This window comes from Anolis carolinensis, unplaced genomic scaffold (assembly GCF_035594765.1).
Source record: "Anolis carolinensis isolate JA03-04 unplaced genomic scaffold, rAnoCar3.1.pri scaffold_12, whole genome shotgun sequence".
Classification (NCBI taxonomy): Eukaryota; Metazoa; Chordata; class Lepidosauria; order Squamata; family Dactyloidae; genus Anolis; species Anolis carolinensis.
In genome coordinates this window covers 17,371,357-17,389,162 of record NW_026943823.1, presented here as the reverse complement: position 1 = coordinate 17,389,162, position 17,806 = coordinate 17,371,357, and the positions used below count along the sequence as shown (strand labels likewise).

Below are 17,806 nucleotides of genomic sequence, written 5' to 3'. Positions count from 1 at the left end.
CGCGGCGCTTCCCGGAAGTGCCTCAGCGAAAGTGGTCCGGGCGGGTTCTTCGTCGGGCGGTTCCCTGGTTGTGGAGCGGAGAGTGTTTGCGGCCGGCCATGGAGTGAAAAGGCGGCGACGGCGGCGGAGGAGGAAGCAGGGCCTCGGGGCCAGGAGCGCGGTAAGGACGGGGAAAGAGTGGGAAGGGGAGCAGGCAGGGCGGGAAGAAGGGCTGGGCGTTGCCTTTCTCCGCCTCGAAGGGGCTTCCAGGAAGAAAACGGGGCCCTTGGGGTGTCGCACAGCTTGGCAGCCCCTCCTTGGAGACTGGCCCCATTCATGCCTCCCAGGTTTGGCCTGTAATGTCCTCCAAGGCTGCCCTGTTTTGGGATGTCTTTGAAGCCAGGCCCTTCCTCTGCCCTGTTTGGGGCCTCCTTTTGAATGGAGATCTGCGAATGCCTCCCAGAAAGCGGGGTGTAAATGAATATTACAGTAATATTTTATATAAACAAGCCAGGCTTGGATGACATTTCGAGTGGGGTCCTTCCTCATTCTTATTTGGGGCCTACTTTTGAAACCGACCTGGGATCCATTCCTACCCTCCCCTGGAAATTTGCACCTCCCTTTTATTTTATTTTTAATAAAAATAATAGTACAGTAGAGTCTCACTTATCCAACATAAACGGGCCGGCAGAACGTTGGATAAGCGAATATGTTGGATAATAAGGAGAGATTAAGAAAAAGCCTATTAAACATTAAATTAGGTTATGATTTTACAAATTAAGCATCAAAACATCATGTTATACAACAAATTTGACAGAAAAAGTAGTTCAATACGCAGTAATGCTATGTTGTAATTACTGTATTTACGAATTTAGCACCAAAATATCACGATATATTGAAAATATTGACTACAAAAATGACTTGGATAATCCAGAACGTTGGATAAGCGAGTGTTGGATAAGTGAGACTCTACTGTATAAACAAGCCAGGCTTGGATGACATTTCGAGTGGGGTCCTTCCTCATTCTTATTTGGGGCCTACTTTTGAAACCGACCTGAGATCCATTCCTACCCTTCTCTGGAAATTTGCACCTCCCTTTTATTTATTTTTTAATAAGTACAGTAGAGTCTCACTAATCCAACATAAACGGGCCGGCAGAACGTTGGATAACCAAATAAGCTGGATAACAAGGAGGCATTAAGGAAATGCCTATTAAACATCAAATTAGGTTATGATTTTACAAATTAAGCACCAAAACATGTTATACAACAAAATTGACAGAAAAAGTAGTTCAATACGCAGTACTGCTATGTAGTAACTGTATTTATGAATTTAACACCAAAATATCACGATGTATTGAAAACATTGACTACAAAAATGCGTTGGATAATCCAGAACGTTGGATAAGCAAGTGTTGGATAAGTGAGACTCTACTGTAATATGTGTTGTCGAAGGCTTTCATGGCTAGAATCACTGGGTTGCTGTTCCGGCCTGTATAATAATAATAATAATAATAATAATAATAATAATTAAAAAAAACTTTATTTATACCCCGCCACCATCTCCCCAATGGGGACTCGGGGCGGCTTACATGGGGCCACGCCCAAAACAATACAATATAAACAGCATATAAAAAGCATATATGTATGGCCATGTTCCTGAAGCATTCTCTCCTGACATTATGCCCACATCTATGGCAGGCATCCTCAGAGCTTGTGAGGTTTGTTGGAAACTAGGCAAAGCAGGTTTATATATCTCTGGAATGTCCAGGGTGGGAGAAAGAATTCTTGTCTGTTGGAGGCGAGTGTGAATGTTGCCATTGGCCAACCTGATTAGCATTGAATAGCCTTGCAGATTCATAGCCTGACTGCGTCCTGCCCGGGGGAATCCTTTGTTGGAAGGTGATTATTTCATGTCTGGGTTTCCCATGTTTTCAGAGTGTTGTCCTAATTTTAGAGTTTTTTTTAATACTTGTAGCCAGGAATGCTGGACCACTCTAACAACCACCATGTCAGACTACACAGAGAAGCCATTGAGATCCACAACCAAATCAAACCAATAATACAACAAAATCAATATAACTTACAATAACTCACCAAAGTAAATAAATTAAAACAATATAAAATAATAAAAGCTAAATAAAATCTCCTATAGTACATTTATATCATAGTAAAAATTTGACCATTAGAAACTAAAGTTTCTAGCCATCAACAGCACCAGGCTTGGTTTCCAGCAAGACAACGTGGTTAATCAAGATGTTTTAGTCCTCCTCTCCATAAGCTAAAGTGCAGAGATGGGTTTTTAGAAGTTTCTTGAAGGAGAGGAGGGGGGTAACTTACATGTCCAAACATATCTCTTCCTATGAACCTGTTAGAGAATTAAGATCTGCAGGGAAGGCCCTGCTCTCGATCCCACCCCCATTGCAAGTGCGACTGGTGGGGATGAGAGACAGGGCCTTCTCTGTGGTAGTCCCTTGGTTATGGAACTCCTTCTCCAGCGCTATCGGATTGGCCCCCTCCCTCCTGGTGTTTAGAAAGAAATTGAAGACCTGGCTCTGCAATCAGTGCAATATAAGATCAGCACAATGTAGCATGCAAATGATGACTTCGGGACTGGATAAATTGCTTTAATGATTTTATAATATTTATATGTTTAAATTGTTTATTATATTGATGTATTTTTGTTAAATGTGCGACATTGAATCATTGCCATTTGTATGCTGCTCTGAGTTCCCTGCAAGGGTCAGAAAAGCGGGTTAGAAATAAAGCTTAATAATAATAATACAGGAAAGGAGATTCCACCTGAACATCAGGAAGAACTTCCTCACTGTGAGAGCTGTTCGACAGTGGAACTCTCTCCCCCGGGCTGTGGTGGAGGCTCCTTCTTTGGAGGCTTTTAAGCAGAGGCTGGATGGCCATCTGTCGGGGGTGCTTTGAATGCGATTTCCTGCTTCTTAGCAGGGGGTTGGACTGGATGGCCCATGAGGTCTCTTCCAGCTCTACTATTCTATGATTCAAATAATAATAACAATAGTTTTTCATTCTTTGGGGAGGCAGTTCCAGAGAGGTGGGGCAATCACAGAGAGGTCCCCTTTCTTCTCCCCACAAACTGCGCTTGAGACAGGGTGGGACTGAGAGCAGGGCCTCCTCCACTTACGGCACTGCCCAAGGTGGTTTATATGCAGAGATGTGATTAATTAAATAACCAGGGCCTGAACCATTTCAGGTAATAGGTAATAACCAGCACTTTGTTTTCATATAATATTATGAGGTAAAATAATATATAATGCAACTTTATATTGCCTTATAGTATTATTATACATTAATATTATAATAACACGAGAATATAATACAGGTATAATAATATATCTAATATTGTAATGCATTCAATCATGTATTTGTATGTGAGTATGTATGTATATTACGATTGTAATATTCTGTAATAATATATACATAACATAATATAATGTATATAATAGTATATATTATATATATAATATAATGATTAATTACAATATATATAATATAATAATATTAATTATATATTATATATTAAGTGTAATATTACTAATAATATTACCATATAATGATATAGTACAATATAGTAATTTAATGCTTATATTGTGCTATGCTAATAATATATTGTATGTACATTTGATTTGTAAGCCACTCTGAGTCCCCTTCGGGGTGAGAAGAGCGGGATATAAATGTAGTTAATAAAATAAAATAATAAAAAATAATTTGTATTTAGCCCAGAAATGGACCAGCAGCCAATGGAGCTGCTGCAACAGAAGAGTAGTCCTCTCCCTGTACAGCGCTCCAGTTAGTAACCTGCCTTCCGATCTCTGGACTATCTACAAACTATCTACATACATAAAGCACACATACATATATAATACACACCCACATATAATTCACACACACACATAATATACATATGCATATATAATAACAATGCAATGTAACACGAAGTTAAACCAACCTCTTAGGAGAGTTTCATATAATACCCATAGATAAACAAATTCAAAAACAAGTGAACATAGAAATACAAAAATTACTAAATGACATAGATCAACACACACATATAATATATACACACACATATAATATACACACACATAATACACACACACATGTAATAGCAGCGCCATGTAACACGAGGTTAAACCAACCCCTTAGAAGAGTTTCATACAATACCCATAGATAAATCAATTCAAAAACTAATAAACATAGAAATACAAGAAATTACTAAATGACATAGATAAATACACACATACACACACACAATATGCGGGCATCCAGCCCAACCTCCTTTTTGCCATGAAGAAAAAGCACAATCAAAACCCCCCTGACAGATGGCCATCCAGCCTCTGTTTCAAAGACTCCAAGGCCACGAACAGCCCTTCTTACGGTCAGGGGGTTGTTCCTCATCATGAGGTGGAATCTCTTTTCCTGAAATTTGAATTCATGGCTCTATTGGGTCCTAGTCTCCAGGGCTGTCTCTCTTGTTGTTTCGTGTCTCAGTTTCTCCTTAGGCCCCTTCTACACTGCCAAATTAAAAATCCAGATTATCTGATTTGAACAGGATTATATGGCAGTGTAGAAGGGGCCTTGCTAGGGCAAAGTATGAAGCTAATGCCAGTGCCATACCACAACCTAAAGTTGAGATTTTTCCCTCCCTCTTATCGCACTTGGCAGGAAACCCAGTGTGAAGGAATTTGGAGTCATTTCTTTGCAAGGAACCTGTGTTTTTATTCCGCACTCCCTCATTCCCTCCCAGTTTGTGGCTTGCACTGAAATCCCCCCCACCCCACCTCCCCAGATAAAGATCCTGAATGTGGTGGCAACTCTCTTTCTTCTTCTTTTCCCCTTCCTCCTAGCCTGCTGGGCTGCTGCGAGCCGTTCCCCCCTCCGCTTGCCTCCTGGCGCGTAGCCTTCCTGTTTTATGCTGGGCAGAGAGGAAAGCAGCGCCCATGAGGGAGTACAAAGTCGTGGTTCTTGGGAGTGGGGGGGTGGGCAAGTCGGCCCTCACCGTGCAGTTCGTCACCGGGACCTTCATCGAGAAGTACGACCCCACCATCGAAGACTTCTACCGGAAGGAGATCGAAGTGGACTGCTCCCCGTCGGTACTGGAAATCCTGGATACGGCAGGGACGGAACAGTTTGCCTCCATGCGCGATCTCTACATTAAAAATGGCCAAGGCTTCATCCTAGTTTACAGTTTGGTCAACCAACAGTCCTTTCAGGTAAGGAAAAGAGCTGCATTTTTTAAAATTGTTTCTTAGTTTGATTAGTAAAGGTAAAGGTTTTCCCCTGACGTTAAGTCCAGTCATGTCTGACTCTGGGGGTTGGTGCTCATCTCCATTTCTAAGCCGAAGAGCCGGCATTGTCCGTAGACACCTCCAAGGTCATGTGGCCGGCATGACTGCATGGAGCGCCCTTACCTTCCCGCCAGAGCGGTACCTATTGATCTACTCACATTGACATGTTTTCGAACTGCTAGGTTGGCAAGAGGTGGAGCTAACAGGGGCCGCTCACGCCACTCCCGTGGCTTGAACCTGGGACCTTTCGGTCTGCAGCTCAGTGCTTTAACGCACTTTGCCACCGGGGCTCCTTTTAGTTTGATTAGTCCATTTATATCCTCCTTTTCTCCTGGTATGAAACCCATTGTAGCTCACAAGTTCAAGTTACAACAAAGCATACTTCAAACATTAATGTTATGACATAACAAAAATACCAATAGTTATTGGCCCCTGGTGGTGTTAAAGCGCTAAGCTGCTGAACTTGCAGACTGAAAGGTGCCAGGTTCAAATCCCGGGAGCGGAATGAGCGCCCGCTGTTAGCCCCAGCTCCTGCCAACCTAACAGTTCGAAAACAATGTGAGTAGATCAGTAGGTACCGCTCCGGCGGGAAGGTAACAGCAGTCCATGCAGTCATGCCAGCCACATGATCTTGGAGGTGTCTATGGACAACGCCGGCTCTTTGGCTTAGAAATGGAAATGAGCACCAACCCCCAGAGTCAGACACGACTGGACTTAACGTCAGGGGAAACCTTTACCTATACTATACATTGCAACAGTCAGTGCTGTGTAAACCATTTTTGTTTTGTTTTAACTTTTTGTTTGTTTTACTTCAATAATTTATATTCTGTTGGCGAAGGCTTTCATGGCCGGAATCACTGGGTTGCTGTGAGTTTTCCGGGCTGCATAGCCATGTTCCAGAAGCATTCTCTCCTGATGTTTCACCCACATTATGGAGCCCCCAGATGGCGTAGTGGACTAAGTGACTTGAAGGTTGGGTTACTGACCTGAAAGCTGCCAGGTTCGAATCCCACCCGGGGAGAGCGCGGATGAGCTCCCTCTATCAGCTCCAGCTCCATGTGGGGACATGAGAGAAGCCTCCCACAAGGATGGTAAAACATCAAAACATCCGGGCGTCCTCTGGGCAACATCCTTGCAGACAGCCAATTCTCTCACTCCAGAAGCGACTCAAGTTGCTCCTGACACGAAAAAACCCCACACATCTATGGCAAGTATCCTCAGAGGTTGTGAGGTCTGTTGGAAACTAGGCAAGTTGGGTTTATATCTCTCTGAATATATAACCTCTGAGGATGTCTGCCATAGATGTAGATGAAACTTCAGGAGATAATGCTTCTATAATGTGGCCGTGCAGCCCGGCAAACTCACAGCAACCGAATTTGTATCCTGCTTTTTCTCTCGGTATGGAACCCAGTGCAACTCACAAGTTTGAGTTACAACAAAGTAGAGCTGAAACATGAAATTAAAACAGTTGTTAAACGTCAGTTACGATATAATGATAACAATACCAGTGTGTGTACACACACTGCATTAAAAGACCTTCTGTAACAATCAACACTTTGTAAACAGAAGCATTCTTGTTTTGCAATAACTTTTTGTTTGTTTAACTTGTTCATTTATGCCCTCCTTTTCTCCAAGGATGGAACCCAGTGCAGCTCCCAAGTTTGAGTTACAACAAAGTAGAGCTCAAACATGAAATTAAAACATATCAGTGGAGAAATAATGACAAAAATACCAATGCATATGCCATACATTGCAGTTAAAAGACCTTCTGCAACAAATAATAAATACTCAAAGAAACAGAAAGGTTTTTGGCTAAGGGAAAAGAGCAGTGAAAATCCAACCCTAGCTTCCAATGGAAGAAAAATCCACTCTAGGAGCAGCCACCAAGAAGGCCCTTTCCCTTATATCTTATAAGATCTTAATATTTGTTGTTGTTTTTTTCTGCTGGAAGAGCTTTGGGCAACTGTATTTCTCTGCTACAGATACAATCTGGCTTTAGTGTGTTATTTATGATCACAGCTGTAGCGATGATGGTCTTGACCACTGAACTGTTTGTCAAAAACTAGCACTTTGTGGATAGTTATTTTAAAGACATCTGTCTATAGCTGGTTTCCAGAAATATACATAATTGCTGGATCTGATTACTAAAATCAGGTTGCAATCTGCCTTATGATACCTGAAACTTTCATGCTGGTTCTATTTTTAAACAGTACTGTGTAGTGCCTGGTTTGCATGACACTAATTTTCAAATAGTTTCAAATAACAAATGTGATTTTTGTTTGTTTTCAGGCACTTCTAAGCCTCTTGCTTTGTTTTCTCTTTCTCTGAATAGCTTAGTTTAGACTTCAGAACATGGGTATTGTGTTCATAAACACCGACTGTAATGTTAATTCAGACAGGTTTATTTTCTGGAGTGGGAATGTATGAAGAGGTACAATCTGGCATCTTTTAACTTGAGCGGACCTCTCAAAAGGGCAGAAAGCTGAGCCTGTATATCTGTATGGATGCCGAGCCAGATAAACGCTATCTCCGTCCTTTTTCCTTGGCATTCCTTTCCTATCTCAGCTTTGGCTGCTATCTCGCCTGCTCCAGCAGAAAGACAACTTAATAACCCCTCAAGACTTCGGGCCTGTATCCAACTCCTTTCCTCCCCCTCAAGTCTTGCACTTCTGTTGCTTAGAGGTTTTCCTTTTTAAAAAAAAACACACCAAAACACTGCTCATCAAAAGGAAGTAGGCGGACGCCTTCTGCCATGATTGCGGAAATAATTGATACTTCAATGCTTCTGCACCCAAGATGCTGCAGATCTTAATGAGGCTTTTTATCATGTCCGTATAGAGTAGAAAAATAGTGTTATTGGGAAAGGTCTCATGAAGGTCTGTGCAGCTTGTGGGACTCCTGTCCACCCACTTTGCCAGATGTTTTTTTGCATCCCTAGAATGGTAGACAACAACAACAATAAGACAATTTTATTTCTAACCCGCACCTCTCTCCGGGCGGCTTCCAAATATAACACAAAAACATTTCAAACATTCAATGCCGTTAAAAACAAACATATTGGCTAAAAGGTTACAAATCAGTCAGTCAGGCATCATTGATAATACCTACTACAATCCCTTGTCTGTCTCTGTCCTTTCTGTTTTCTTCTGTATTCTCTACATTGTGAGCGTTTGAATATCAGGCTGCCATGATACAGAATGCTTTTTAAAAAATTTAGGCTGAAGACCGAAATGGGTAGTTTCCCTCAACATGTAGCTCTTGCTAGTCCTGCATTTGAGTATGCCTTTCAGTAGCCTAGGGGCCCCTGGTGGTGCAGTGTGTTAAAGCATTGAGCTGCTGAACTTGCAGACCAAAAGGTCCCAGGTTCAAATCCCGGGAGCGGAATGAGCGCCCGCTGTTAGCCCCAGCTCCTGCCAACCTAACAGTTCGAAAACATGCAAATGTGAGTAGATCAATAGGTACCGCTCCGGCGGGAAGGTAAGGGCGCTCCATGCAGTCATGCCGACCACATGACCTTGGAGGTGTCTACGGACTAAGCTCTTCGGCTTAGAAATGGAGATGAGCACCAACCCCCAGAGTCGGTCACGACTGGACTTAACGTCAGGGGAAACCTTTACCTTTTACCTTCAGTAGCCTGTCAATGTATAGCAACGCCATGAATTTCTGAGGGTTTTTAAAGGATGATTTTGCCAATTTCAACCTTTCAAATAGAGCCTACAGCACATGGGATTCATTGGCAGTCTCCCCTCCTAGTACTACCGTGTTTTCCCAAAAATAAGACTGTCTTATATTATTTTTTGCTCCCAAAGATGCTCTAGGTCTTATTTTCAGGGAATGTCCTTGTTTTTCCATGAAGAAGAATTCACATTTATTGTTGAACATTTTTTATATACTGTACAGTAGTTGTCATCATAAACCAGCATAACCAGACAAACTGTGAATCCTATCAAGAATTTCTTGTTACTACCAATATTTCCATGTACAACACTTTCTGGTATGTACATTTACCAATCCTGGAGTTCTGTTTGATGAGCAAACAAAAACTTTGCTAGGTGGAGGTGGAGGCTTTATATTTAGCAATTCAGCAAAACCTCTACTAGGTCTTATTTTCTGGGGATGTCTTATTTTAGGGGAAACAGGGGAAACAGGATTCATCATATTTAGCGTCCAAGATAAGACAGGATCTGGTGCCTTTGGGCTTTGTGCTGTCAGTCGTTCTCAACCTTTAGCTCCTCGGATTTGGGGACATTGTCTCCCAAGGCTTCTGGCTTTTTTGCATGCTGCCTGGGACTTCTGGGAGCCGAAATCCTAAATGCCTGGAGGACCCACAGTTGAGAACCACTTCCCTGAATGATTAATACCAGTTTCGCCTTGACACAGTCAGCTAAGCCCAGCTGGATAGTGCAGGAACTGTGCTGAAGGATCGTGACCAGAATGGAGGCCATTCACCAATTTGGTTTTTCCCACAGGACATTAAGCCAATGCGGGACCAAATTGTGCGTGTGAAGCGATACGAAAAGGTGCCCCTGATCCTGGTGGGCAACAAGGTTGACCTGGAGTCAGAGCGGGAGGTCCTGTCCGCCGAGGGCCGGGCCTTGGCTCAGGAGTGGGGCTGCCCCTTCATGGAGACCTCCGCCAAGAGCAAGACCATGGTGGACGAACTGTTTGCAGAGATCGTGAGGCAAATGAACTATGCATCCTTGCCTGAAAAACAGGACCAGTGTTGCACAACCTGCGTCGTCCAGTGAGCGAGAGAAAGCGGGACCTCAATCATGGCCATACAGAGCAGGTGGGTAGAAGAGCTGGCTGCAATGTCCACCTGCCCCGCAAGCAGCCTGTCTATAAAGAAGCCCTCACCCTGTGCCTTTTATGGTTTGCCTCACATATCGGCAACAATTCAATGCCTTCAAATAACATACAGTTTGTAAACATCTACATTAAAAACCCCTACCGACACCGCCTATAGCTCTCCATAGCCCAGAGATTGTGACATCATAGCTCCGTATCAGCCGTCGCTTGAGTTTCCCATTGATAGCAATGCTTTTGGTGTCTGAACATGTGTCGCAACCTGTGTCAGAGGCTTCAGATGGCATTAAACTGAAGCAGTGACTTTTGTGGGTGGCAGTAGGGTTCTTCTCCTCTCATGAAACTTACTTTTTATAAGGAATGGCACCATGACTTATCCAGTTTGCTCCCTCTTCCCACCAAACGTATTAAATATATTTATTTATAATAAATTAATTTATAAAGAAATAATTTTATTTATTTATTTATTGCAATATTTATATCCCGCCCTTCTCACCCAATAGGAGTCTTAGGGCGGCTTACAATAAAACACATATATAAAATTGTACAATACATTGTGAAGCAATTAAAAAGTTATTAAATTACATCAGACATTTATAAAAACACTTATGGGCATTTTCGAGTCTAAAAGACTGGGTCTGTCAATTGAGTTCCAGTGTAAATAATAATAATTAGTGCTGCTAATTGTTATTTGAAACAACCAAGTTTTAACTTTCCTACGGAAGGAAATTGTATGTTCTGTCCATATAATGTATATACTCGAGTATAAGCCTAGTTTTTCAGCCCTTTTTTAACTGAAAAAGCCCCCCTCGGCTTATACTCGGGTGAGGGTCCTGGTTGGCTTATATTTGGGTCAGCTTATAGTCGAGAATATATGGTACATTTATTATTTTTCTCTATTATTATTGGTATTATTACATTTATTATTTTTCTCTATTATTGTTGCTACTATTACATTTATTTTACTCTATTTTTTATTATTATAAATAACACATTTATTATTTCACTCTGATAGTATTATTATTGCATTTATTATTTTTTCTATTATTACATGTATTAGTTTCCTGTATTTATTATTATTATTATTATTATTACACATATTATTTTACTCTATTATTATTAAAAGGATACATAAGCACATTTACATTGAAGAAGTTGAGAATAATGATTTGATCAGAGTTGGACAGTCCTATCTTAAATTTGAGCTTTATGTAAATATTCAGAAACATTTAACCTACTGATGCCTCAATTAATGTAATTTTATTGGTATCTACTTTTATTTCTGAAATTTCCCACCCTCGGCTTATACTGGAGTCAATGTTTTCCCAGTTTTTTGTGGTAAAATTAGGTGCCTCGGCTTATATTCGGGTTGGCTTATGCTTGAGTATATACGGTATATCTTTTTGGACACTGGGAGGGGGTTCTCAATATTCCTTCATTTACAGGAGTGGAAAAAAGGTCTCTTGACCCAGGCAATATTTTAGCTGGAAGTAATGCCTTTTGCCCCACATAACTTCTCAGGCTGGAATAGTGATTATCTCTGCCAGGTAGACAAGCTTCAGAAGTTTAAACCCACAGAGTCTAGGACCATCTATCGCTAGAAAGCACCTCTGAGATCAAAATCAATGCATCACTGTATCTTAACTGATGATGATTCTGAGATTCAAGGGTGCAATGGCCCAGGTCCTATATGCATTTTCCGTAGGCAACTGCTTGACTCTTGTGTGCAAAACAAACCTTTGGCGCATTTCTAACGTTCCCTACGAGGGTGGAGCATCTGGTGTGCCATCCTGAGCTATCTCTGTTTTCCCTCCTTTGGTCCTGCCCTTTCTTGAAAGTCACCTGTGCTCCTTACCGTGCCTTTACTGTGCAATCCTGACCCCGATCGAAGGCCTCCACTCCCTTTTCCTGTTGGCTTTGGTGGCCTCCTGCTCACAGCTTGGGCCTACTCTCGGGATGCCTACTTGATAGAGCTATCCCCTGATGCCACTTTCACTGAAGCACTGATTTGGCAGCCACCTCCTCCTCGCCTTGTGGGAGCTATGGGAATTACTGCACCCACTCTCTGGGGCAATAACCTTTTGGAAATAAATGTCAATCATAACCTTATTGAAAAGGAAAAATGATGTCACAGCAATTTTAGCAAATGTGAATCTCCATGAACTTGTGGAGACCACCTTTTGAAAACCACTAGTCCAGTGATGGCCAATCTATGACACGCGTGTCAGCACTGACATGCCTAGCCATTTTTGCTGACACGCTGCCCTATGCAGATTGATTGGATGACTATGTCTTTTGTGGCCAAATTTGGTGTGATTTGGTCTAGTGGTTTGTTGTTTACTCCATGGGAATTATGCACATTGCATATATATTCTATCATTATTCTATTATTATTGTAGTATATTATCATATTATTACTATTATATTATTTTTATATTATCCATTATTTATGACTACATTGAAACTAGAATAGAGAGAAATCAGCATGGAAACTGCAAGAGGTACCATAGATTGTTGTACATGGAAATAATGGTAGTAAATAGTTTTTGATTTATTGAATACAGTTATATATTACAATTATAGATTTTTGTTATTTAAACTATACATATTGCGAAATTATGTTTTTTTTCTCGAAGTGACACACCACCCAAGTCATGCTAGGTTTTTTGGTGAATTTTGACACACCAAGCGCAAAAGGTTGCCCATCATTGCACTAGTCAATAAAAGCATGACCTTATTAGAAGTCAACTCTTTGAACAAGTGATATTCACAAGCGTTCATGTAATGGCACACAGGTAACTCAGCTGTTAAACTGAAGAACCATGTCTTTGAACTGCCAAGGACAAAGACATGCCACTACAAATATATATCTGGTGAGCAGGGGATGGTTGTTTCTTTGAAGTTGCAGTTGTGATTGTAGTTGCCCAAAACATATACACTCCCTTGAAACCTTTTAGTTTAAAATATGCACTTAGAGGTTAAAAAAAAAAGTCTTGGAAAAATAACGTATCTTGTTTACTCACAAATATCTTGGACTAATTCACCATACAAGTTCAGTTATAGATAGGCTGTACACAGGGTATCATTCTTAATCAATAGACCATAGTCTTTAAATATAGTGGTACTCACTAAGCATACTTCTCTATTGAAGTCCAAACAACCACATGCATCCACCTCCACCGAGGTGTAAAGCGAACTTACTGTATAATACTCGAGTATAAGCCTAGTTTTTCAGCCCTTTTTTTAAGACTGAAAAAGCCCCCTCAGCTTATACTCGGGTGAGGGTCCTGGTTGGCTTATATTTTGGTAGCTTATACTCGAGAATATATGGTACATTTATTATTTTTCTCTAATATTATTGGTATTATTACATTTATTATTTTTCTCTATTATTATTGGTATTATTACATTTATTATTTTTCTCTATTATTGTTGCTACTATTACATTTATTTTACTCTATATTTATTATTATTATTATTAATACATTTATTATTTTACTCTGATATTATTATTATTACATTCATTATTTTACTCTATTTATTATTACTTGTATTATTTTCCTGTATTTATTATTATTAATATTATTACATGTATTATTTTACTCTATTATTATTAAAAGGATACATATTGAAGAAGATGAGAATAATGATTTGATCAGAGTTGGACAGTTATCTTAAATTTGAGCTTTATGTAAATATTCAAAAACATTTAACCTACTGATGCCTCAATTCATGTAATGTTATTGGTATCTATTTTTATTTCTGAAATTTATCACCCTCGGCTTATACTGGAGTCAGTGTTTTCCCAGTTTTTTTGTGGTAAAATTAGGTGCCTCCGCTTATATTTGGGTCGAGTATATATGGTATTACATCTGCTTTCATTGAAGACCAAACACATATAATACAGATTAGCAAATATATACATCAATAAACATCAATAAACACATAGTTAAAGGCTTGGGAGGTTGTTATTTCCAATAAGAAGGGTCTCAGAGAAGCAGCCCCGGCATTTGGAGGTAGCAGCGAGTGGGACAGTTCAGGCAGAGCCTTGCTGGCTGGCTGCTTCCTGGGATGTTCCTGATTTTCCAGGACTCTTTGCCTCCAGATCAGTCACAAACTTAGTAATATTTACCAACGCATTAACAATGGCCAGCAAGGATTTTGGTGGGTTTCAAGATGTGTGTCAATTTCAACGGCGCACTAGACTTGAATGAATATGGTGTTTGTGGGCGGCCTTTGTAAGGCAGAGCTTTGCAAACGGTGTGTCAAAAACACACTGGCGTGTCAGCTGTTTTCTGCCACTGTGTGTCGGGGACTGCCTTATATATATCTATATATATAAAAGAGTGATGGCATCAGGGCAGCGGACAAAACAACAAAACTACAGGCCCCCCAACCTCAAAATTTGACAACACAACCCATCATTCACGGCTCTAGGTTGATACAACAAAAAGAAAAGAAAAATAAAGTCCTAACTACAGGGAGAGGAATAGTAGTTTTTATCCAATTGCTGCCAGTTTGAAGGCTAAGCTCCGCCCACTTGGTCTCCTAGCAACCTCCTCAGCCCAAGGGACAGGCACAGTCAGGCCTCGCTTAGGCCTCTTCCACAAATTATCAGATTTGAACTGGATTATATGGCAGTGTAGACTCAAGGCCCTTTCACACAGCTATATTACCCATTTATAATTTTATATTATCTGCTTTGAACTGGATTATATGGCAGTGTAGACTCAAGGCCCTTCCACACAGCTATATAACCCATTTAGAATCTTATATTATCTGCTTTGAACTGGATTATCTTGACTCCACACTGCCATATAGTCCACTTCAGTGTGCATACTAAACATAAAGACAACCATACAACAGACATTCAATACCACCACTACCTCAACAATTTCTCACCAACACCACCAGACAACACCACAGCAACGCGTGGCCGGGCACAGCTAGTTGTATGTATAAGGAGGGATTGGTTTAACTCCCCGAATTGCTTGTAAAGCTGAATGACAGTGTTGCAAAAAGATGATTGTCTAAAAAGCGTGTCCCCAACATGGCAAGTTTGGAAAGCCTCATGGAAGGCACCTTACCCAGTCTATTTTTACAACCTCTCCGTTTTAATTCCATGTTTTTATTAGTTCTTGTCATTTGTTTTTAATGGCTAATGTTTAAATTTTTATAATTGTGCATGTTTTTTGTCTATTGTTGTGTTTTATATTGCTATTGTTTTTATTCGGGCTTGGCCCCATGTAAGCCTCCCTGAGTCCCCTTTGGGGAGATAGAGGCGGGGTATAAAAATAAAGATTATTATTATTATTATTATTATTATTATTATTATTATTAAGGCACACAATTGAAGACATGGGGTTTTTTTTATAAGCCTTCAGCCATATTTAGATTCCTTTAATGAATATAAGTGAGAACCCATAGATTCACTAAGCACTTTTACATGACTGAGATGGATTATTGTTGTTTTGTACCTGCAGCTATTGCTGTATTTTAACCAGGGGGGTTTGTGAAATGAGATATTTATGTTGGCTGTTATTGTTTCATGTTATTGTTTCTGCAATTTTTGTATTTTGTGTGTTTGCACCTTTGAGTGCTTTGTAAGCTGCCCCAAGTCCCTCAGGGAGATGGTGGCGGGGTATAAATAAAGTATTACAGTAGAGTCTCACTTATCCAAGCCTCGCTTATCCAAGTTTCTGGATTATCTAAGCCATTTTTGTAGTCAATATTTTCAATATACAGTAGAGTCTCACTTATCCAACATAAACAGGCCGGCAGAATGTTGGATAAGTGAATATGTTGGATAATAAGGAGGGATTAAGGAAAAGCCTATTAAACATCAAATTAGGTTATGATTTTACAAATTAAGCACCAAAACATCATGTTATACAACAAATTTGACAGAAAAAGCAGTTCAATACGCAGTAATGCTATGTAGTAATTACTGTATTTATGAATTCAGCACCAAAATATCACAATGTATTGAAAACATTGACTACAAAAATGCGTTGGATAATCCAGAACGTTGGATAAACGAGTGTTGGATAAGTGAGATTCTACTGTATTGTGATATTTTGGTGCTAAATTCGTAAATACAGTAATTACAACATAACATTACTGCATATTGAACTGCTTTTTCTGTCAAATTTGTTTTATAACATGATGTTTTGGTGCTTAATTTGTAAAATCATAACCTAATTTGATGTTTAATAGGCTTTTCCTTAATCCCTCCTTATTATCTAAGATATTTGCTTATCCAAGCTTTTGCTGGCCCGTTTAGCTTGGATAAGTGAGACTCTACATCATCATCATTATTATTATTATTATTATTATTATTATTATTATTATTATTATTATTATTATTATGAAGTAGGGAACCAGGAGGCCCCTTTCAGGTGTGTCTCTAGTATAGCTTGGATAAGTGAGACTCTACTGTATTATTATTATTATTGTTATTATTATTATGAAGTAGGGAACCAGGAGGCCCCTTTCAGTTGTGTCTCTAGTATAATCCCTGCCCTGACTATGTCTTTGCTTTTGCCGCAGATAAAACTCAGAGGAGATTTGCACAGATGCTGCTTTGGAGAACCCTTTTCCAGCCCGGGCTGCAAAACTGAGCCTCGATCCGCCCTGTCTCTCTTTCGCGCCCGTTTCCAGGCATCGAGTGCAAGACAACACTCAAAAGAGGGTGAGAGACAGCCGCGGAGGCCCTTTCCTCGGCCGGAGACAGAAACGCTTAGCATGTTTACCATACGTTTTGGAATATCTGTTCTTTCAATCTCTTGAATCCTCTCTTTGGTTACTTGTTCTTATTTTTAAAGAAATAGCTTTCTAAGTTCCTATTAACGGCTAATATGCAGCGATTCTTTTTTTTTAAAAAAAATTTTGATTTCCTTAATTGATTTCCAAAAAAAACACTTGTATTTATTAAACTCTAAACTCAGTATTACCTACTCAATGCCTTTTTTTAAAGAGAAGCAGAAGAAGAAATTAGTAACGGAGAATAAGAAATTGAGCCTTAAAACGAATGGTTACTTCTGTATATTACCTCACATCCGTGCTTGATTTTTTTATTTTATTTGTTTGTTTGCAATAGTAGAAAATGGTTTTCCTCTCATCCCAAAATGTCATTGGTTGAAACGTTGGGGGAAAAATGTTCCGTTTTACATGTGATAAGATAAGAGAGTTCCAGTTCTATTTGTAGGGGTTTTACAACCTCCCTTTTGCAAAGCAGGACCCAGCGTGTTCTCTGTTCTTATATGGCATTCGAATTTTGGAAGGTTTTTAGAAATACTCGGGTTGTCTTGCAGATGCACCTCCTATCTGTCTTCGTTTTGTTTCTGATACTTTACTTGGAAGCAACCCTTTGCTTTGTGTCTTGGAGCATGGGTTTCCCCAATGGGATTGAAAGATGATAATGTGAGCACATGTCAGATTTTTAAAATGGACTGTATGGTTTTTCATTCTTTAAAAGATACTTTATCTCTCCTACTATTCATATTTTGGAGCAATATTTCCTTTGCTTGGTGCTCGTCTCGCACTGCAGGTTTCCCCCCTTTGTATTTGCTTCTCTTTCCCATTTATTGGTTTGACGGCAGTCACCCAATGCATCTCTCAGCCATTGCCTTCTGCAGAAGTTCCCTGGTTTTTAACTGGGTTTTTCTTTTTTGTTTTGGTCTGGATACTTGAAACTTTCAA

The 17,806-nt window shown here is 40.0% G+C and overlaps 1 protein-coding gene across 1 annotated transcript; it reads left to right on the top strand.

Annotated features, from left to right (window-relative positions):
* The first annotated feature begins 1 nt into the window (after position 1).
* rap2c (RAP2C, member of RAS oncogene family) lies at positions 2-17,054 on the top strand. Its single transcript, XM_062963832.1, has 4 exons — positions 2-160; positions 4,859-5,224; positions 9,769-10,088; positions 16,655-17,054. The coding sequence occupies exons 2-3, from the start codon at positions 4,952-4,954 to the stop codon at positions 10,045-10,047; spliced, it is 552 nt and encodes a 183-aa protein (XP_062819902.1). The 5' UTR covers positions 2-160; positions 4,859-4,951; the 3' UTR covers positions 10,048-10,088; positions 16,655-17,054.
* Positions 17,055-17,806: the final 752 nt, after the last annotated feature.